This window comes from Tuber melanosporum, assembly GCF_000151645.1.
Source record: "Tuber melanosporum whole genome shotgun sequence assembly, scaffold_35, strain Mel28".
Lineage (NCBI taxonomy): Eukaryota > Fungi > Ascomycota > Pezizomycetes > Pezizales > Tuberaceae > Tuber > Tuber melanosporum.
In genome coordinates, this window is record NW_003299030.1 from 571,926 (window position 1) to 587,305 (window position 15,380).

Here is a 15,380-nt window from a genome sequence, read left to right on the forward strand (position 1 = left end):
TGGTCACATGCTTAAATCCCATGACCTCATAGGAAGGTCATGTGCAAAAACTCATAAACTAATCATAATGCAATAAACAAGTCATATAATTCCAAGTGGTCACATGCGTAAAATCTATGATCTCATAATGAGGTCATGTATAAAACATAAATCATACTTGCAAGGCATACTTACTAGGCATACTTGCTAGGCATACTCCCCAGGTGCATGTTCTATGACTCATAATCAAGTCATATGTGAAATATAACAAATCATAACATAATAAGTCATATGACCTAAATCAGTCATATGTGGAAAACAATAACATACCTATGACTCATAATTATAAGTCACGTGAAAGCCTTTTCCATGCCAAGCTATCTTTGTAATAGGAGCCTACCTTCAGTTTGTCTACTTCTATTACCATACAATTTGGCAATAAGGCCCTGGGGTGAATTGCTTGGGTAGGAGGGGAGGGGCATTGCCAGTAGGATAATAGGGTGGTAAATAAGCGATATCTGATGTCAGTTAATTTTTGCACATAATATTATACTAAGTCATCTACGCACATCCAGCTTGAGGTCTTTGGTATACCTATATCTACATTTTCTACACACTTTATTGAAGTATCTTTTAATTTATAGCAATGTCATCAGAAGATACCAGTATCCATCCGATTCGTCCAGGAAGAAAACCAGCTACAGTTCAAGACCAACCACGATTACAGATCAATACAGCTAGCATGTTCCAAGCCAGAGCAGTATTGGAGGAAGGAGGCAGAGGTGGCGTTGGGAGAGAGGTGGGAGAGAGTGAGAAGGAGGGTGAGGTAGGGAGTACCAAGGAAGGTAGTAGTACAACTATGGGAATAAGTGAAGATGGAAGGAGGATCAGGGGAGGAAGCTATGCTTTAGATATTAGTGAAGCTAAACAATATATGGAATGGAAACGGCAGCAGGTTAGTAGACAATAGTTGATTGTATTCTATAAATATTATTAATAGAAATTTCATATCTAGGTAATTGCAGCTCAGCGAAATCGAGATTTTGAAGGACTCGGTAGTAATGTGAATTTGGACAATAAAAGTACAGGGAAACTGACACAAAACAAGCATAAACGATCATATATATGCGAGTTTTAGTTGCAGGTAGTGTCAGCAGTAAAGAGTGGGATTCCCAAAAGACAAAGTGATAGGCAAGAAAAGTTAGTACTGATATCAGTACACCAGGCAGCAAAACAGTTTAAAATTGATCGAAAGCGAGTTCGAGAGTGGTGCGCAGAGGAGAAAAAAATTCTGGATTCCAGGAAAGGCCAACGTCATAATGGTCCTGGAGGAAGGCCATATTATCCATCAATGGAGGAGAGATTGTATGGTTTGTTTCTGGAACGAAGAAGTCAGGGTTTAGAGGTTGATCGTCAACGGTTTGAATGTCATGCCCATAATATCTTCGAGGAGGAATATCCAGAATTGCTCAGTACCCATGATGCTGGAGCAAGGCAATCTCCATTTCAGTAAGTAAAGTTAGGTGTTAAAGTAGAATAATATTAATAAGTTTATAGGTTTTCAAGTGGGTAGTTCTACGGGTTCAAAAAGCGATACCGTATCTCTTGGAGAGCAAAAACAAGCATAGCTCAAAAAATGCCCAAAAATCATCGGCAGGAAATCCTTGTCTTTCTTCAGTTCATACGCCGTAATTCAGTACCCCGAACACAAGAGCCATTACGGGAGATTGGAAGATACCAAAGAAGTCATATTTTCAACATCGATTAGATGCCTCTACTATTTGAACTACATTGGAACCACACATGCACCCCAAAACTCAAATTCAGTTCGTATTAAGACTGTACAGAAGGGGTGGAGTACTCGGCAAGCTACCTTAATGCTTTGCATCTCAGCAGATGGAAATATCTGCTGTCTTCCATTAATCATTTTTATGGGAAATGGCGAGTCAAGACTTATAAGAGCAGAAGCAAAGAAGTACCATCCTGGTATTATGGTCATGTGGAATCAAACAGCATGGGCTAATACCAACATAATGTGACGGTGGATTGAGGTTGCCTTTCAATTTGCTACTCCAACACCTGATCATGATCCCAGACTCGTTATATTGGATACATTTAAAGGCCAATGTAATTTGGAAGTTATTTGGGCTCTGAGTAACTTGAACTCTGTTGTCACATTTATTCCTGAGGATTGTACAGGACTAATTCAACCCTTAGATGTTGCTATCAATGCATCTCTCAAAAACGACCTACATACGATGAGTGATATTGAAGTAGAGAGGTATTTAGCGCACTGGTATAATACAACAGAGTTTAAAAAAGGTACCATTACAAGTGAGCGGAGAATATTACTCACTCACAGTGTTGCGAAGGTATAATCTCTAATGAATACTAATTGAATTTACTAACACTAGTTCTACTACCTTAAGCTTGTGAGAAATTTCGTTTGGAAAAGAGTCAACTCATTATACGTGCATTTGAGCGGACTGGATTGGCACTACCTCCAGATGGCTCACGAGATCATGTGATCAAGATTGAGGACTTGGATGGAATTGCCGAAGAAATTGGAGAATTAAAGAAAGGTAGATTGAATTGTAATTTAAGCCAGGGATGGAAAACGGGACCCAGAATACTGGAGGAGAATAACTAGTCCCTACTGCTTCGGAAGCTTGATCATGCCCATTACCTTGCAACACCAGAGCCTGATCAACAAGTTATGACAGAAAAGGATTCCGGGGTGGTAGCCGGCAGTTATGGGTCATCATATATGGCAAAGGGGGAAACTTGAGGTTGGTTAGGAAGTTTATTTACATGTACTGTAAAACCATTCAATCTATTAGGCCCAGACCTCGCTTAACCATCTTCAGTTCGGCTCTGGGTGAAGAGGCGCTATTGTCTAGGGGGGCGCTATTTGGGGGGGGGGGCGCTATTTAGAGGGGAGGCGCTATTTGAGGGGGGCGTTATTGCAAAATTGTATGGTACACTTACTGCCCTCCCTTTCTGTCTTGTTTGTTGGGGGGTGCCTCTTACCTGATGTTTGGTATCTGCCTCTTGCAGACCCGGCAGACTGTCATCGGATAGTCCTACCTCACTCTTTCCCAGCTTGATTGGACTTTCAGTTCAGGTAGGTGGAATAGTATAGCTAGTCCCAGTACCTTCCAGTATTGGTACTGCCTCCTTTGTGACTCCCAGCTATGCCTGGTAGGCACCCTTAATGAGAGTGCTATCAGGAGTTAGGACTCTGTTGGTGTGGTCAAGACCAGTAGGTACCAGATACGGTTAGATACAGGCTGTCCTGTGGCTTTCAGATGGTTGACCTGTCTGAGGGGCTGAGGGGGCTGAATGGACTCCGTGGTGTTGGATGTGTTGGGCTTGGGTGGCTGACAGGAGAGGGAGAGGTACCTGCAAGTACCAGTTAGGCTTGCATCAAGTTGGGCAGGGTCTAATTAAGCGTTTCTGGCCTGCCTGGACTGTTAACATTAAGCTGCTGAGTGCAGTACACCTTCCTAACAGACTAGCAGATTGATGACTACCTGTGCAAATAGTGTGTTGTAACCAACTGGTTGGACTTATTTGGGTCTCGTGTGCTAGATTTTGTGAGGTTTGTATAATTTCTTTGGTTCAGTTACAGGTACGGTAGGAGGGGGCAGGATACCAGGGGTATGAGATAGGTTTTACTATCCATTAAGGTCTGTCACCACTCCTATTACTTTTTTTTATTTGTGGTGTTTATTTGAGATATAGGTAGCAGGTACAAATCCTCCTCACTGGTACACTCTACAGAGGCAACTGGAAAAGTAGGTTCATATAGTCAATAGCCTAGCATGCAGGTGCAAGTGGTAGACATGTTGGGAGCCTCCTCCCTGCCATTGCGTCACCTATAGTGATTAGATTGTTTTGCATTTTCTTTTGTAGTGGGTATGGGTTGTAGGACGGTATTTAAATAGAGCGGTAGTATTTCATATTTTATGGACGAGGAACTTAGTCATGTAGATCTTTTGTTCGGCTTTGGCTAAGCTTAATGCTGGTTGACCTCATACCAGAGAGGCTATAAACTCAGATAGGAGAGGACACTGGGTTGTTTGATGGTTTTGTAATTAGTTTCCCGTGGGCATGACTCGGGTACAGTAGGTACGGGACTATTAACTTAGTTAACTTGCAATTAGTGGTATATTGATTAGCAGTATCTCTATGCTGGTAGGGGCTTATCATATGCCAGGGTTAGTAGTATGAGTTTAAATAAAATTAGATTTACTTCTAAGTAATTTCCTTACTTATTACTTTATATGAATAAAATATCTTTATACTCTTTATCCTCTACATTTTCATGAGCCTTAGGCTGATATCTCTATAGTTATAATGATAGGTGTTACCCAAGTGAGTATTAGTAAAGTAGGTCAAAAAGGCTAGGAATCATGAGAGGAAAAAGAAGAAGATTTATACAAATAAGAAATGTATCACTACCTGTCACTGTATGTTAATAACAGCTTAGGAATGTTACAGGTAGACCATATTCTATCGCACACAGTGCATATGGCAATTGGGGATATATCAGGTGTAATCGGTACAGGTACTCAATTAAGAATTTTGCTTTTTTGTTTTGTTTCAAGTATCACTTTGATACTTGGTTTGTTTGAAGTATTGTTTAATACTTGATTGTTTTATGTTTTGTTTTAAGTATCATTTAATTCTTAGTGTTGTTTTATATTTTGTTTTAAGTATTATTTGATACTTAAGTTGTTTTACCAAAGAGTATTGCTTGATACCTTTGATTAGATTCATTCATGCCAGATATGAACAGATTTGTGTATTTAAGACCACCTGATTTCATGATGGAAAAGGCAGACTTTAATAAACTGTATTTCAATATACTTAGTTGAATGGATATTTCTTTAAGTTTTTCCAGTACACCTATGAAGCCTTCTTTAGTTTGCAGCTCTCGCCTCCTCTCTGGAACAGCAGACCACCTGTCAACTATCATACCCAATCTCAAAAATGACTAATACATAGCAAACACATTATATCTGAAGTAAAGGGACTTCATATGAGAGCTAGTTGGATTAAGACTATACAAATCTTATAGCATATTATGGGCAACCAAGGTACTAATTCTTTACTGGAGATAGAAGAAATTTTCATGTCGTAGAAACAAATGTGAGCCAACTGCCTACTCAAAATTCAGGATTTAATTCTGAAAAGTGTCTGTAATGCCATATAGAACAAGCTAAAATAGATTTACAGAGTGCAAGAAGACAGTTGTGAAAAATATGACAACAATTGGCAGGCCATAAAGGTAGAGCTTGTGAGTCAGGTATATAATTGGACATCAGAACAGCCTGTCCTACATTTCTTGAATCGGATCCTGTAGGCCCAAGTCATTCATGTAAGCTGACTCCAGATATTAGGAATACAAGAATCCGATACCTAAAAACCACTCTAAGTAGGATAACCCCTCTCAGAATCAGAATTCATAGTTTCCAACACCCCCCTCCAGCCCCCTTATGGGGCCCACATATCATCATACATATCAACCTCAGTTGCATCCTGTGACTATAATGATACAGAATTAAAGAAGTAAGAATAACACTGTCTATATCGCTACTATCTGTTCAACCAGATCTCATTCGTGCGGTATATGAGAGGGGACCTTCCAATACGTCTGGGAAGTAGAATCGAGTAAATCAGCCAACTACATAGGAGGTTACTAGGCTTTAAGAATGTGACATCATCAGGATAACCTGTAGGTAACGGGTCGTTTTCGCATGAAGAGATGGTATTGAATGATAAAGGATCTCAATGAGAAACCAATACATTCACACCCACTCTACAATAACTAGAACAATCTAGAGCTCTGAGGAACACTACTGTGGAAGCCAATGGACTTCATGGAGTATTACAACTAGGTTTTAGAACACATTGTAGCTGCAAGAATGACTCCCAATACTAGAATGACAATTGAAACCCTATTACCAAGAGCAACCAAGTATTGCTGAACAAGGGATTATCTATCAATCCAGTGGAATAGCCTCCCACGAATTAGTAGAAAGTTCTCTGAAAGATTTCTGTTGATTGGATAGGGAGTTATGAAGGTTGGAAGTCAGGTGACCTAGAAAGATTACAATTAGAACTACCTTCACAGATACAACCTACAGAAGAAATTGATCATTTCATCAATATTGGAGACAATTGGGGCCAACTTAGTTCAACTTGACAACTAGGCCATAAGTCTAAAGACTCTGATGATTGGATAATTACTATTGGGAATAGTATGATTTCCAGTTAGTTATATCGTTATTACCAAACAGGATGTGGTAATTTTCAGAGTTTCCAGGTGTTCACAACTTAGAAAAATACCCAAAGTTGCAAGTTAAAATCAGAGAGGTACAGTGCCTCGTCAGAAGTGTTCGTGATCTGAGACATGTTTAATTGCGGTTGCGCCATGAGACCGTCGGGTAGGGTTGTCAACAGCACTTGTACAACGCGAGTGTACGATCAACCCTCAACTACCACCTCTCAATGATCAATAGTTAATGATCAATTATCTGCTATATATATTTTAGAGTAAAATAATAATAAATAAGGCTAGCCAATACTTTGTATAACTTCCTCTTGCTTCCAATACTGCAGCTACTCTACCAGGCATTGATTTCCACAAATTTTCAAAAAACTCCTGAGAAATTGTCTCCCAAACCAAAGGTAATACTTGTGCAAGCCTCTTCTTAACAACTTCTTTTCCTCCTGGGATATCTCCAATTCTTGGATATTGCTGGTGTAATCGCATTTTAAGCTCAACCCATACATGCTCAATAGGATTCAAATCAGGAAAATATGGGGGGTGCTCCTCAACCTGAATACAATTTCTCTCAAGCTAATCCATGACACTATATACCTTATGAACAGGAGCATTATCCTGCTGAAAAAGAATATCTTCAAGTTACATACCAAAGGAAATTATTTGATGAATTACAGGAAAAAGATATCTTCTTAAGAGTTTAACATACCTGGTCTTGTTAATATTTTGGATAATAGGAACCAAAGGACCTTTTCTCTTATCCTAAAAGCACCCCCATACCATAAGCGAAATACCGTTATTCTTTTCCTTTGGGTAAATACAGTCTGCAAGCCACTGCTCCCCAGGTTCTCTGAAAACCCATTGCTGCCTTGGATCCCTGGATTTCTCCACACTGCACTCATCACTCCAGATGACTCTCTCAAAATCCTCAGCTGTCCAATTCCTATGAGCAGTAGCCCATCTTAGTCTCTTAGCTATATGGACAGCTTTGAGGTTGGATCTTGACTTGACTAGCCATTTCTTAATATTGGCATTTCTGAGTACTCTATCTACTATAAATTTGTTAGAGAATCATGTTCTATCACTCAGGCTCAGATGGGTACCAACCAGTAGAAAGAGAAACACCCGGCGCATATTTATCCCTGAAATCTGATCTGGTTATTTTCCGGTTGGATTTGGCAGCCCGGATGATTGCGCAATGCTGTCGCTAGCTGAGAACAGGTGTGCAATCAGGAAGAGGAATATTATCCAAGAACAAACACTCATATGCACGAGTGAGAAAGCTTTTAATAGTTGACTATGGCTGGCCAATAATTTGAGCAACCAGAGCAATATTCCAGAGGCAGTGGAAAAATCTGATGATTATGCCTTTTTCCACATTGGTCATTTCAGTTCGAGTGGTCTTTGAATTTCGCTTTTTTGGCTTTGATTTATATCTGGATCGGTTAACCATTAGAAATTCGGAGGAAATTAAAATTAAAGAATTATTCGAATAGAGGATCACTGTATCGTAGTGTGTAATATTGTATGGGGCAGGTATCATACGGTCGCGTGATCAGCAAGCTGGCATTTGGCGAGGTGGCATTTAGCAAGGTGGCATTTTTAATGAGGTTGCTTAGTAAGATGATCACGAACACTTTTGACAAGGCACTGTACATAGTTGTATAATAGATGGATGTAATCTGCTAACACTCAGACACAGAATATAAATATTGAAGTACCTCCCAGTCTTTTAAACATCATCAAGCAATGGAGAAGAGACCTTAACAATGTAATATTATTTTCACAACTCTATTCTACTTTACCTACTTTACTTTACTCTTAGCTATTATAAATAAAATGAGTGTGATCCAAGTTTTCCTAGACAATCTCCATCTACAGGAACAAATCTTGGTTGGCTTAAATAACTCTACAGTCTATCAGTTTGTCTCTGCCTAACATCAGACCTGATGACTAACTACCTCTTGAGTACTTCTTTATCTAATTACCTCTCACTCAGCCTTGAGGAGTCTCAGGAAGCCCATGTGGTATAGATGCAATCCTGTAATTGTCAACTAGATGGACTTTATAGGGTAGAAGCCACATAGGAGTGGAGGCACTGGGAAGGGATTGGAGTCATGTAAAGATAAACAATAATAGAATCAATTTTTCAAACTGTGACATGATGCGACAACTATTTGCATAAAGAAAAACTGTAGGAAATGTCAGGCATGAAAACAATAGAAGGTAGCATTGTCATAAAAACTACAAGCTGTAAATACTATCAGGAATTATTTATCACACCTGTAAGGATATCCTCAATACATCAAGACATGAGATACCAGCATCTGAATAACATAAGAAGATTGGAGCCAAAACAGGATATATCATGCAAATATCCCAGTAGAGAGAGTAGTGAGTAGGAGTAATCTGGATGAAGGAGGTGGACACCATAGGACAACTGGCTGACTGGGTAAGAGTTGTGCTATCCCAAGTGAATAGGATAGGATATGGCATTAATAGAATATGAGGAAAAAAGCCACTAGAAGTTAGGAAGTGGAAGGAAAAGGGGAGTAGCATAATGGAGGTAGGGCCTGGGATCAGATATCATGAAAAGACAGTGGTGAAGGATAGGACAGTATTAGGGTATGAGGCTGTAAGATCAGACATGGTGAAAACACATATGACATTGTAGCAGGCATCTATGATGGCATCACAATGTAGGAATCCAAATAACCTAAATCAGGATATTATGTACATGCAATGTCACATCCTGGTTAACAGTTAGCCTTTTAAGCATCCTGTGCATCAGACGGACAGAATGCACAAGATACAGGTAATAACTTTTACTGATGCTTATATACTACTTTAGACTTCAATATTGTATTACTCTATTAGCTTTAGTCCATTTTGCATAAATCCACCTAGAGGTTATTCTTCAAGTTTTCTTCTACTCCCTCATATATGTTGTAGACAGCTTCTAGTTGACTGGATAGTATGAGTGTATATAGTATTATAAGAAAGTCTCCACTTATAGACTTTAGCTAGACTTATAGCAACTCTCCAAGTTGTAGCCTATAATACTATTAGGAATACAGAGATCCGATATCTCAGAACCACACTAAGTAGGATAACCCCTCTCAGAATCGGGATCCATGGTCTCCAACACCCCTCTCCATGTCCCATCAGGGGCCTGTATATTACCATACATATTGATCTCGGTTACGTCCTGTGAATTTGATGCTACAGAAAAAAAGGTATAGGAATAATACTATATACGTCACCACTATCCATCCGTCTAGATCCTGTTCACAGAGTATGTGAGAGGGGACCTTCAGCTAGGTCTGAGAAGTAGAATGGAGTAAATCCATCAACTACTTAGGAAGTTACTAGGCTTCAATGATGTGATATTATTGGCATATGCTATAGGTAATGGGATGTTTTTGCATAAAGAAATGGTATCAAATAATAAAGGATCTCAACGGGAAACCAATACATTCGCACCCACCCTACAATGACTAGAAGAGTCTAGAACTCTGCGGAACTCTAATGCAAGAACCAATAGACTTCACAGAGTATTACAACTAGGTTTCAGAACACATTGTATCTGCAGGAATAAACTCTAATACTAGTACAATGATCGAAACCCTGCTACCTAGAGCAACCAAAAGTTGCCAACCATGGGATTATCTGTCAGTCTAGTAGAATAGCTCCCTGTAAATTAGCAGGAAGTCCTCCAGAAGATATCTGTCTGTTGAGTAGGGAGTTATGAAGGTTTGAAGTCAGGCGACCTAGAAAGGTGTAATGATAACTATCTTCGCAGATACAACCCGCAGATGAAACTGATCATTTTATCAATGATAGAGACAATTGGTGCCAACTCAGTTCAACTTGAGAACTTAGACCATAAGTCTAAAGGCACTAATAATCGGGTAATTACTATTGGGAACAGCATAGTTCCTAGATAGTTGTATCATAATTACCAAAGAGAGTGTGCTGAATTTCAGGATCTCCAGGTATTCACACCTTTGAAGAATACCCGAAGTTGCGAATTACAATCAGAGATGTATGTAGTTGTATAATAGATAGATGTAGTCCACGAATACTCAAACACAGAATATAAATATCGAAGTACCTCCCAAGCTTTTAGACATCATCAAGTAATGGAGAAGAAACCTTAACAATATAATATTGTTTTTATGATTCTATTTTACTTTACCTATTTTACTTCACTCTTAATAGTCATAAACGAAACAAGTGAATTCGTACCTTTCTAGACAATCTCTATCTACCAAAACGAATCTTGGTTGGCCTAGACAACTCTGATGTCTATCAGGTTGTCTCCATCTAACAAATACTAGAGACTTAAAACCATGTTAGAGGAGAGTGTTAGCCATTATACCTCCAAGTTACAACTTGTTTGGAGTTCAAGTCATGCAGGAATCATCTTCATAACCTGCAATTCAGGTAATCTACACAGTTTCACAGAACAAACAATCTAGTAACTTCATCTGAAGTCTCCATAAAAAGGTACTTCTAAGGTAGGGTAACTTGACTTCATAGTAGGGTAACCTGTAGCATAAGGTAGGGTAACTGTAATCTAAAGATAGGGTAATACTACCCCAATATATTACTAAATAATTCAGAGTAATCTCTAAATTGACTACTTAGATTACCCTATCTAGTAAGGTACTCATCCTTCCTTACCAGTACCTAAGTACCTTCTGGCAGGATGTAACATGTCCAACTAAGATACTCGACTAACAGTACCTCTGTTTTGTAAACTCTTGGCTTCTACTATTCCTATTGCCATTGTCTCTTAATACCAGTTTGGGTACTATAGGTTTAGCTGTCTGTAATAGTACTCTTTAGAGCATCATTATATTTTAATACCAGGTTCCTTCCTGAATACTTCAATATACAGGCTAACACTTTCTGACTTTGACCTACTTGATACCAGCTTTCCAATGGTGTAAATAATATCTTCCCAATACTATTATCTGTAGATTTACAGCTAGCTTTAAAAGTGGTCTTTCCTGTCACAATTTTGACTATTTGCCTGCCATGTTACTCAATTTTTGTATTATAGCTTGCAATGAGATAAATAAATTCTAAGATGCTTTTAAACTAAAAACTCGTCATCTTAAGCTATAACCTAAGTATAAGTTATGTTTTATATTAGTTGTGTCCTGTGAATTCTGTATTTTAATAGATATATTCTGATATCCATTACTATATCTGGCTAGATGCTGTGAATTCCATATTGTAGTAGATATATTCTGACTTTGATTATCATATCTGGTTGTATTCTGTTAATTCTGTATTTTAGTAGATGTATTCTGATATTAGTTACTATGTATAGTTGTATCCTGAGTTTAGCTGGTATGTTCTGTTATGTACTAAGCATGGCAAGTGCATCCTGTTGCATCTTGTTGCATCCTGAGTTTACCCCTTACATCCTGTTATATCCTGAGATTGGTTGTCACATCAATTTGCATACTGGTTAACAATTTGTATTTGAAACATCCAATGTGTTTAATGTACAGAACGCATAGGACATAACCATTAATTTTTGCTGATGTTCAAATATTAAGTACAATACTATACTTTTTCATATATGTTAATCCAATAATACTGATTTTCTCATCATCATAATATTATATAAATTGCCTGAAATCCCTTCCAAAAATTATCAATATACTTTGACTCCTGCTTCATACTAGTGTTTACAGCAGCACAAGAAATTACCAATAATACTTTCAACAAGAAAGTTCACCATTCCACTTATCCAATATCAGAAAGGGATAGATAGCTGTGTGCCTGTCACTCAATAATCCAGTAAAACAGAATCACTTATTTCTCTAGTCAGGTCGATGGTGATTGATAGTATCCAATATGCAATGCATCATGGACCCTCTCCTCCTGTATACCAGCTCTGGAGGATTCTGCGAGAAATGTGGTATTCCTCAACTACTTTTTACTTCTATACCACGATTCTTTTTTTCAATAGCATCTAATTTTAAACTAATCGTCCGCTTACGCATATTCATGCCATTGTGATGATGTGACCGACCGCGGGTAGGGAGTTCCGTTGTCATGGTGGTTTTCATGGTGACCGAAAATTCTGGGTGGCCGAAAACCCCGTTACTCGGACTTACCCATAGCATCGCAAGTCTGAAATCGACTGTCGTCGTGACCAAATCCAACACCGAACAGGCCGCAACAACAGCAACAGGATTTGGGTGTGTGGGGGGGGGGGCTGTATAGAACTACTTGAAATTGGTTCCTCTTTAACTCTATGAGCTCCATTTCTTGGTAAAATGAGCATTGGTTGAGAACGGTAAGAGGGGCATGCCGAAAAGAAAGAAAAAAAGTCAACGAACATACAAATTTAAGCCAAGGGGCTTCATTTTGTATGTATTGCTAGGCGAAGAAAGGAAAGTGAAGAAGAGTCCGGCGCTATACTCCAAAAAAGAACAATTAATTGAGACAGCACGAGTGATGCAACATGATCTATGATTTCTCCCATCCGGTCTGGAAAAAAGAATCAAAAAATTCTTCATCCACCTCTACACTGTCCACAGGCCTTTCCCTGCCACTAGTGGTCTCTCCTCTAAGAATCTCTACTTCGATGGTTTGTCTATCAGCACACTCGTAGAATACCAACTTCTCCAGCGCCGGTAAATCCGAAAAGGCCTTTGCTAAGTCATCAATTGCATCCCTGCGGACGACATAGGGCTCCCCCAAATTCGGCAGGAATGGTGTCTTAATTGCAAGTCGCCTCAGGAAGGGATGGCCGGCAAAGGAACGAGCCCAATCTACCTTGAGTTCAGTGTCAGCAACCCTGAAGGGAGTCTTAAAATGGGTAGGGTGAAATACAGCTTTGAGATCACCGTATCTCCCAATTTGACTAATTCCGAAGACTTCCACACAGGGCAAATATTCTTTGAATGCCCGGCCAAAATGTTCTAATGCAGTTCTGGCCATTTCCAGCTTGCTATCTGTAAGGGTCCGCCCGCTGATATGAGAGGGCATCGGAAGGGCGAGATTCTTAATACCCGGTCCGTCACGCTGGAGGTGCTTTACCAATTCAAGGAGCTCATCCTGTAACATCCCACAGACTACAACATCGCGCTGCAATTTGAAGGTATCCAGCCCTTCAAACTGATCCAGAAAGGAATAGTAATCGGCCGGGATCTCATCAATACATGAGATCAACTGGCGGATGCCAGAACGAGATTCGGAAGATATAGAGAGAACAGCGCCCGTTCCAGCAGGGAGGTTACGAAGTGCGAGACGGGATATGCTAGGATTTCTATCGATAAAGGATGACAAACCTGCTACTGTCAAGTCTATCACCCGGTAGATACTTTGGAGAGGCCCGATCTCCAAAGTATCTAAAGAGGGAAGTGCAACATCGGTAAGAATGGCGTGGAGTTCTTTGGTGCCACTAATTCGAAGAGCCCGCAGTGATGGGGAACTGGAAAGGAAATTATTGAAACGGGAGTGCATGATCTCGTCGGCAGAGTTATATTCTGCCCTAGTGGCCTGCCAAGCATCCCCAAAAGGGGTTGGCCCCGGAATCCGAAACAACTCCGAGAGGAATTGCACGTGTAGCTCTTTGATGTTTGAGTGCAGGCTTCCATCAAATGGAAGATAGCGAACAAACGACGATGCTATATGGAGAACCTCTATCTGTGGGAGAAGACCTTTCAACAAGATCTCTGCAAACTCGACATCTGGATTGAATAGACGCAATTGGGTAACCCTAGAAAATCCGTTGCGGTCGATTATCTCTTGTAACTGAACTCTCATAGTTATGAGAGCCATCTCCCAGAGCTGCCGTTGGAGAGAGTAGACATGGGCATCTGTAATATAGAACTGATGTCCAATTGAGCACACAAAAGAGCAGATAAATGGGTTACTACCACACAAGGAATTAGCAAGTGGGCAATATTGCTTGACAATGACATGTCAAGAAGATCGTATCTTACCCATGGAGCGCAGAAACCATACTACTCATTTGCGGTAAGCCCGCACGTTTCTGGACCCCACTTGTTGGTATTGTTCGAGTATCGTTGTGGTCGAGAAAGTCTTCAATCTCGATATCGCGGTATAAAATCGGCATCGCAGACCTGTGACAAGACCGACTGACCAGAGCCGCAGCAGCTAGGTCCTTTTTCTCGACAAGATTTGCCATTATCTGGTCCACAATCTCAACCGGGAGCCTCATGTTGGGTGCGGTACCGCCAAGAACCCGATTTTCGCTCCTAGATATTCAAAGGGAAAAAACTGGACAAGGAGCAGATCCGACCGCTATGAAGAACTACGAGTAAGTAGGATGTGCAAGGTTTATTATATATGGCAGCAGTTTAGTAACGACGCAGTCTCAGCCTTAACTATGCCTCACGGGGTCCGGGGCCCCCCCGGTGCCAGGTGCGTAGGCAAAATGGAATGGATACTGAAGTTTGCTCCGACGAAGAAGAAAAAACAACCTCCATGCCCAACTTTGTGATGCTAGGTGTTGTTTGCTGGTGTTTGCTAGGATTGCTTCTGGAGGTGCTAGACGTCCGTGCTCTCCTATCGACGAATGGGCAAATCCGTGCCATGATACCTGCGCCAGGTGAAGAGAGCGGGGGTGGGCTGGACAGCCGAAAGTAGGGTGTGATAGTGGCACAGCAGTGCAAGTGGTTAGGCTTCTGTTCCGCCCCGTAATATCTGTAATTAGAGTCAAATACTCCATACACTACCAATAAATCAGAGTCAATGAGCATGAAAAATAAGATTGAAAGAATAGATGGGGTATACGTATATTTCACCCCTCACTCCGCCCCGACACCATACGATTCCTACCACCATCATCAGCAGAATCAGCATCATCATTATCATCATCATCACTATCATCATCGTTCTTGTCACAATTGTCAGCAGGGTTAGCATTATCCTCGCGATAGAAACAACGATACTCGCGTTAACTCATCGAATCTAGATATAATATACCACAACTTAACCTGAAACCTCTCCACGTAACCTCTCCTTCTGTGCTTGTAGCTGACAGTATCAAAATGCAAACCAAGTACCCGCACTCAATTGGGTTACACTGATCTATCGCACCGGTAGCAGCTACAAG

At 40.2% G+C, this 15,380-nt stretch overlaps 1 protein-coding gene; it reads right to left on the reverse strand.

Annotated features, from left to right (window-relative positions):
• Positions 1-12,763: 12,763 nt before the first annotated feature.
• On the reverse strand, positions 12,764-14,991 carry GSTUM_00007372001 (uncharacterized protein; the record flags this gene model as incomplete). XM_002839368.2 has 2 exons in its annotated part: positions 14,245-14,991; positions 12,764-14,174 (listed from the first exon to the last, which is right to left on the reverse strand). Exons 1-2 carry the CDS (start codon positions 14,481-14,483, stop codon positions 12,764-12,766), a joined length of 1,650 nt encoding a protein of 549 aa, XP_002839414.1. The 5' UTR covers positions 14,484-14,991.
• Between the last annotated feature and the right edge of the window lie 389 nt (positions 14,992-15,380).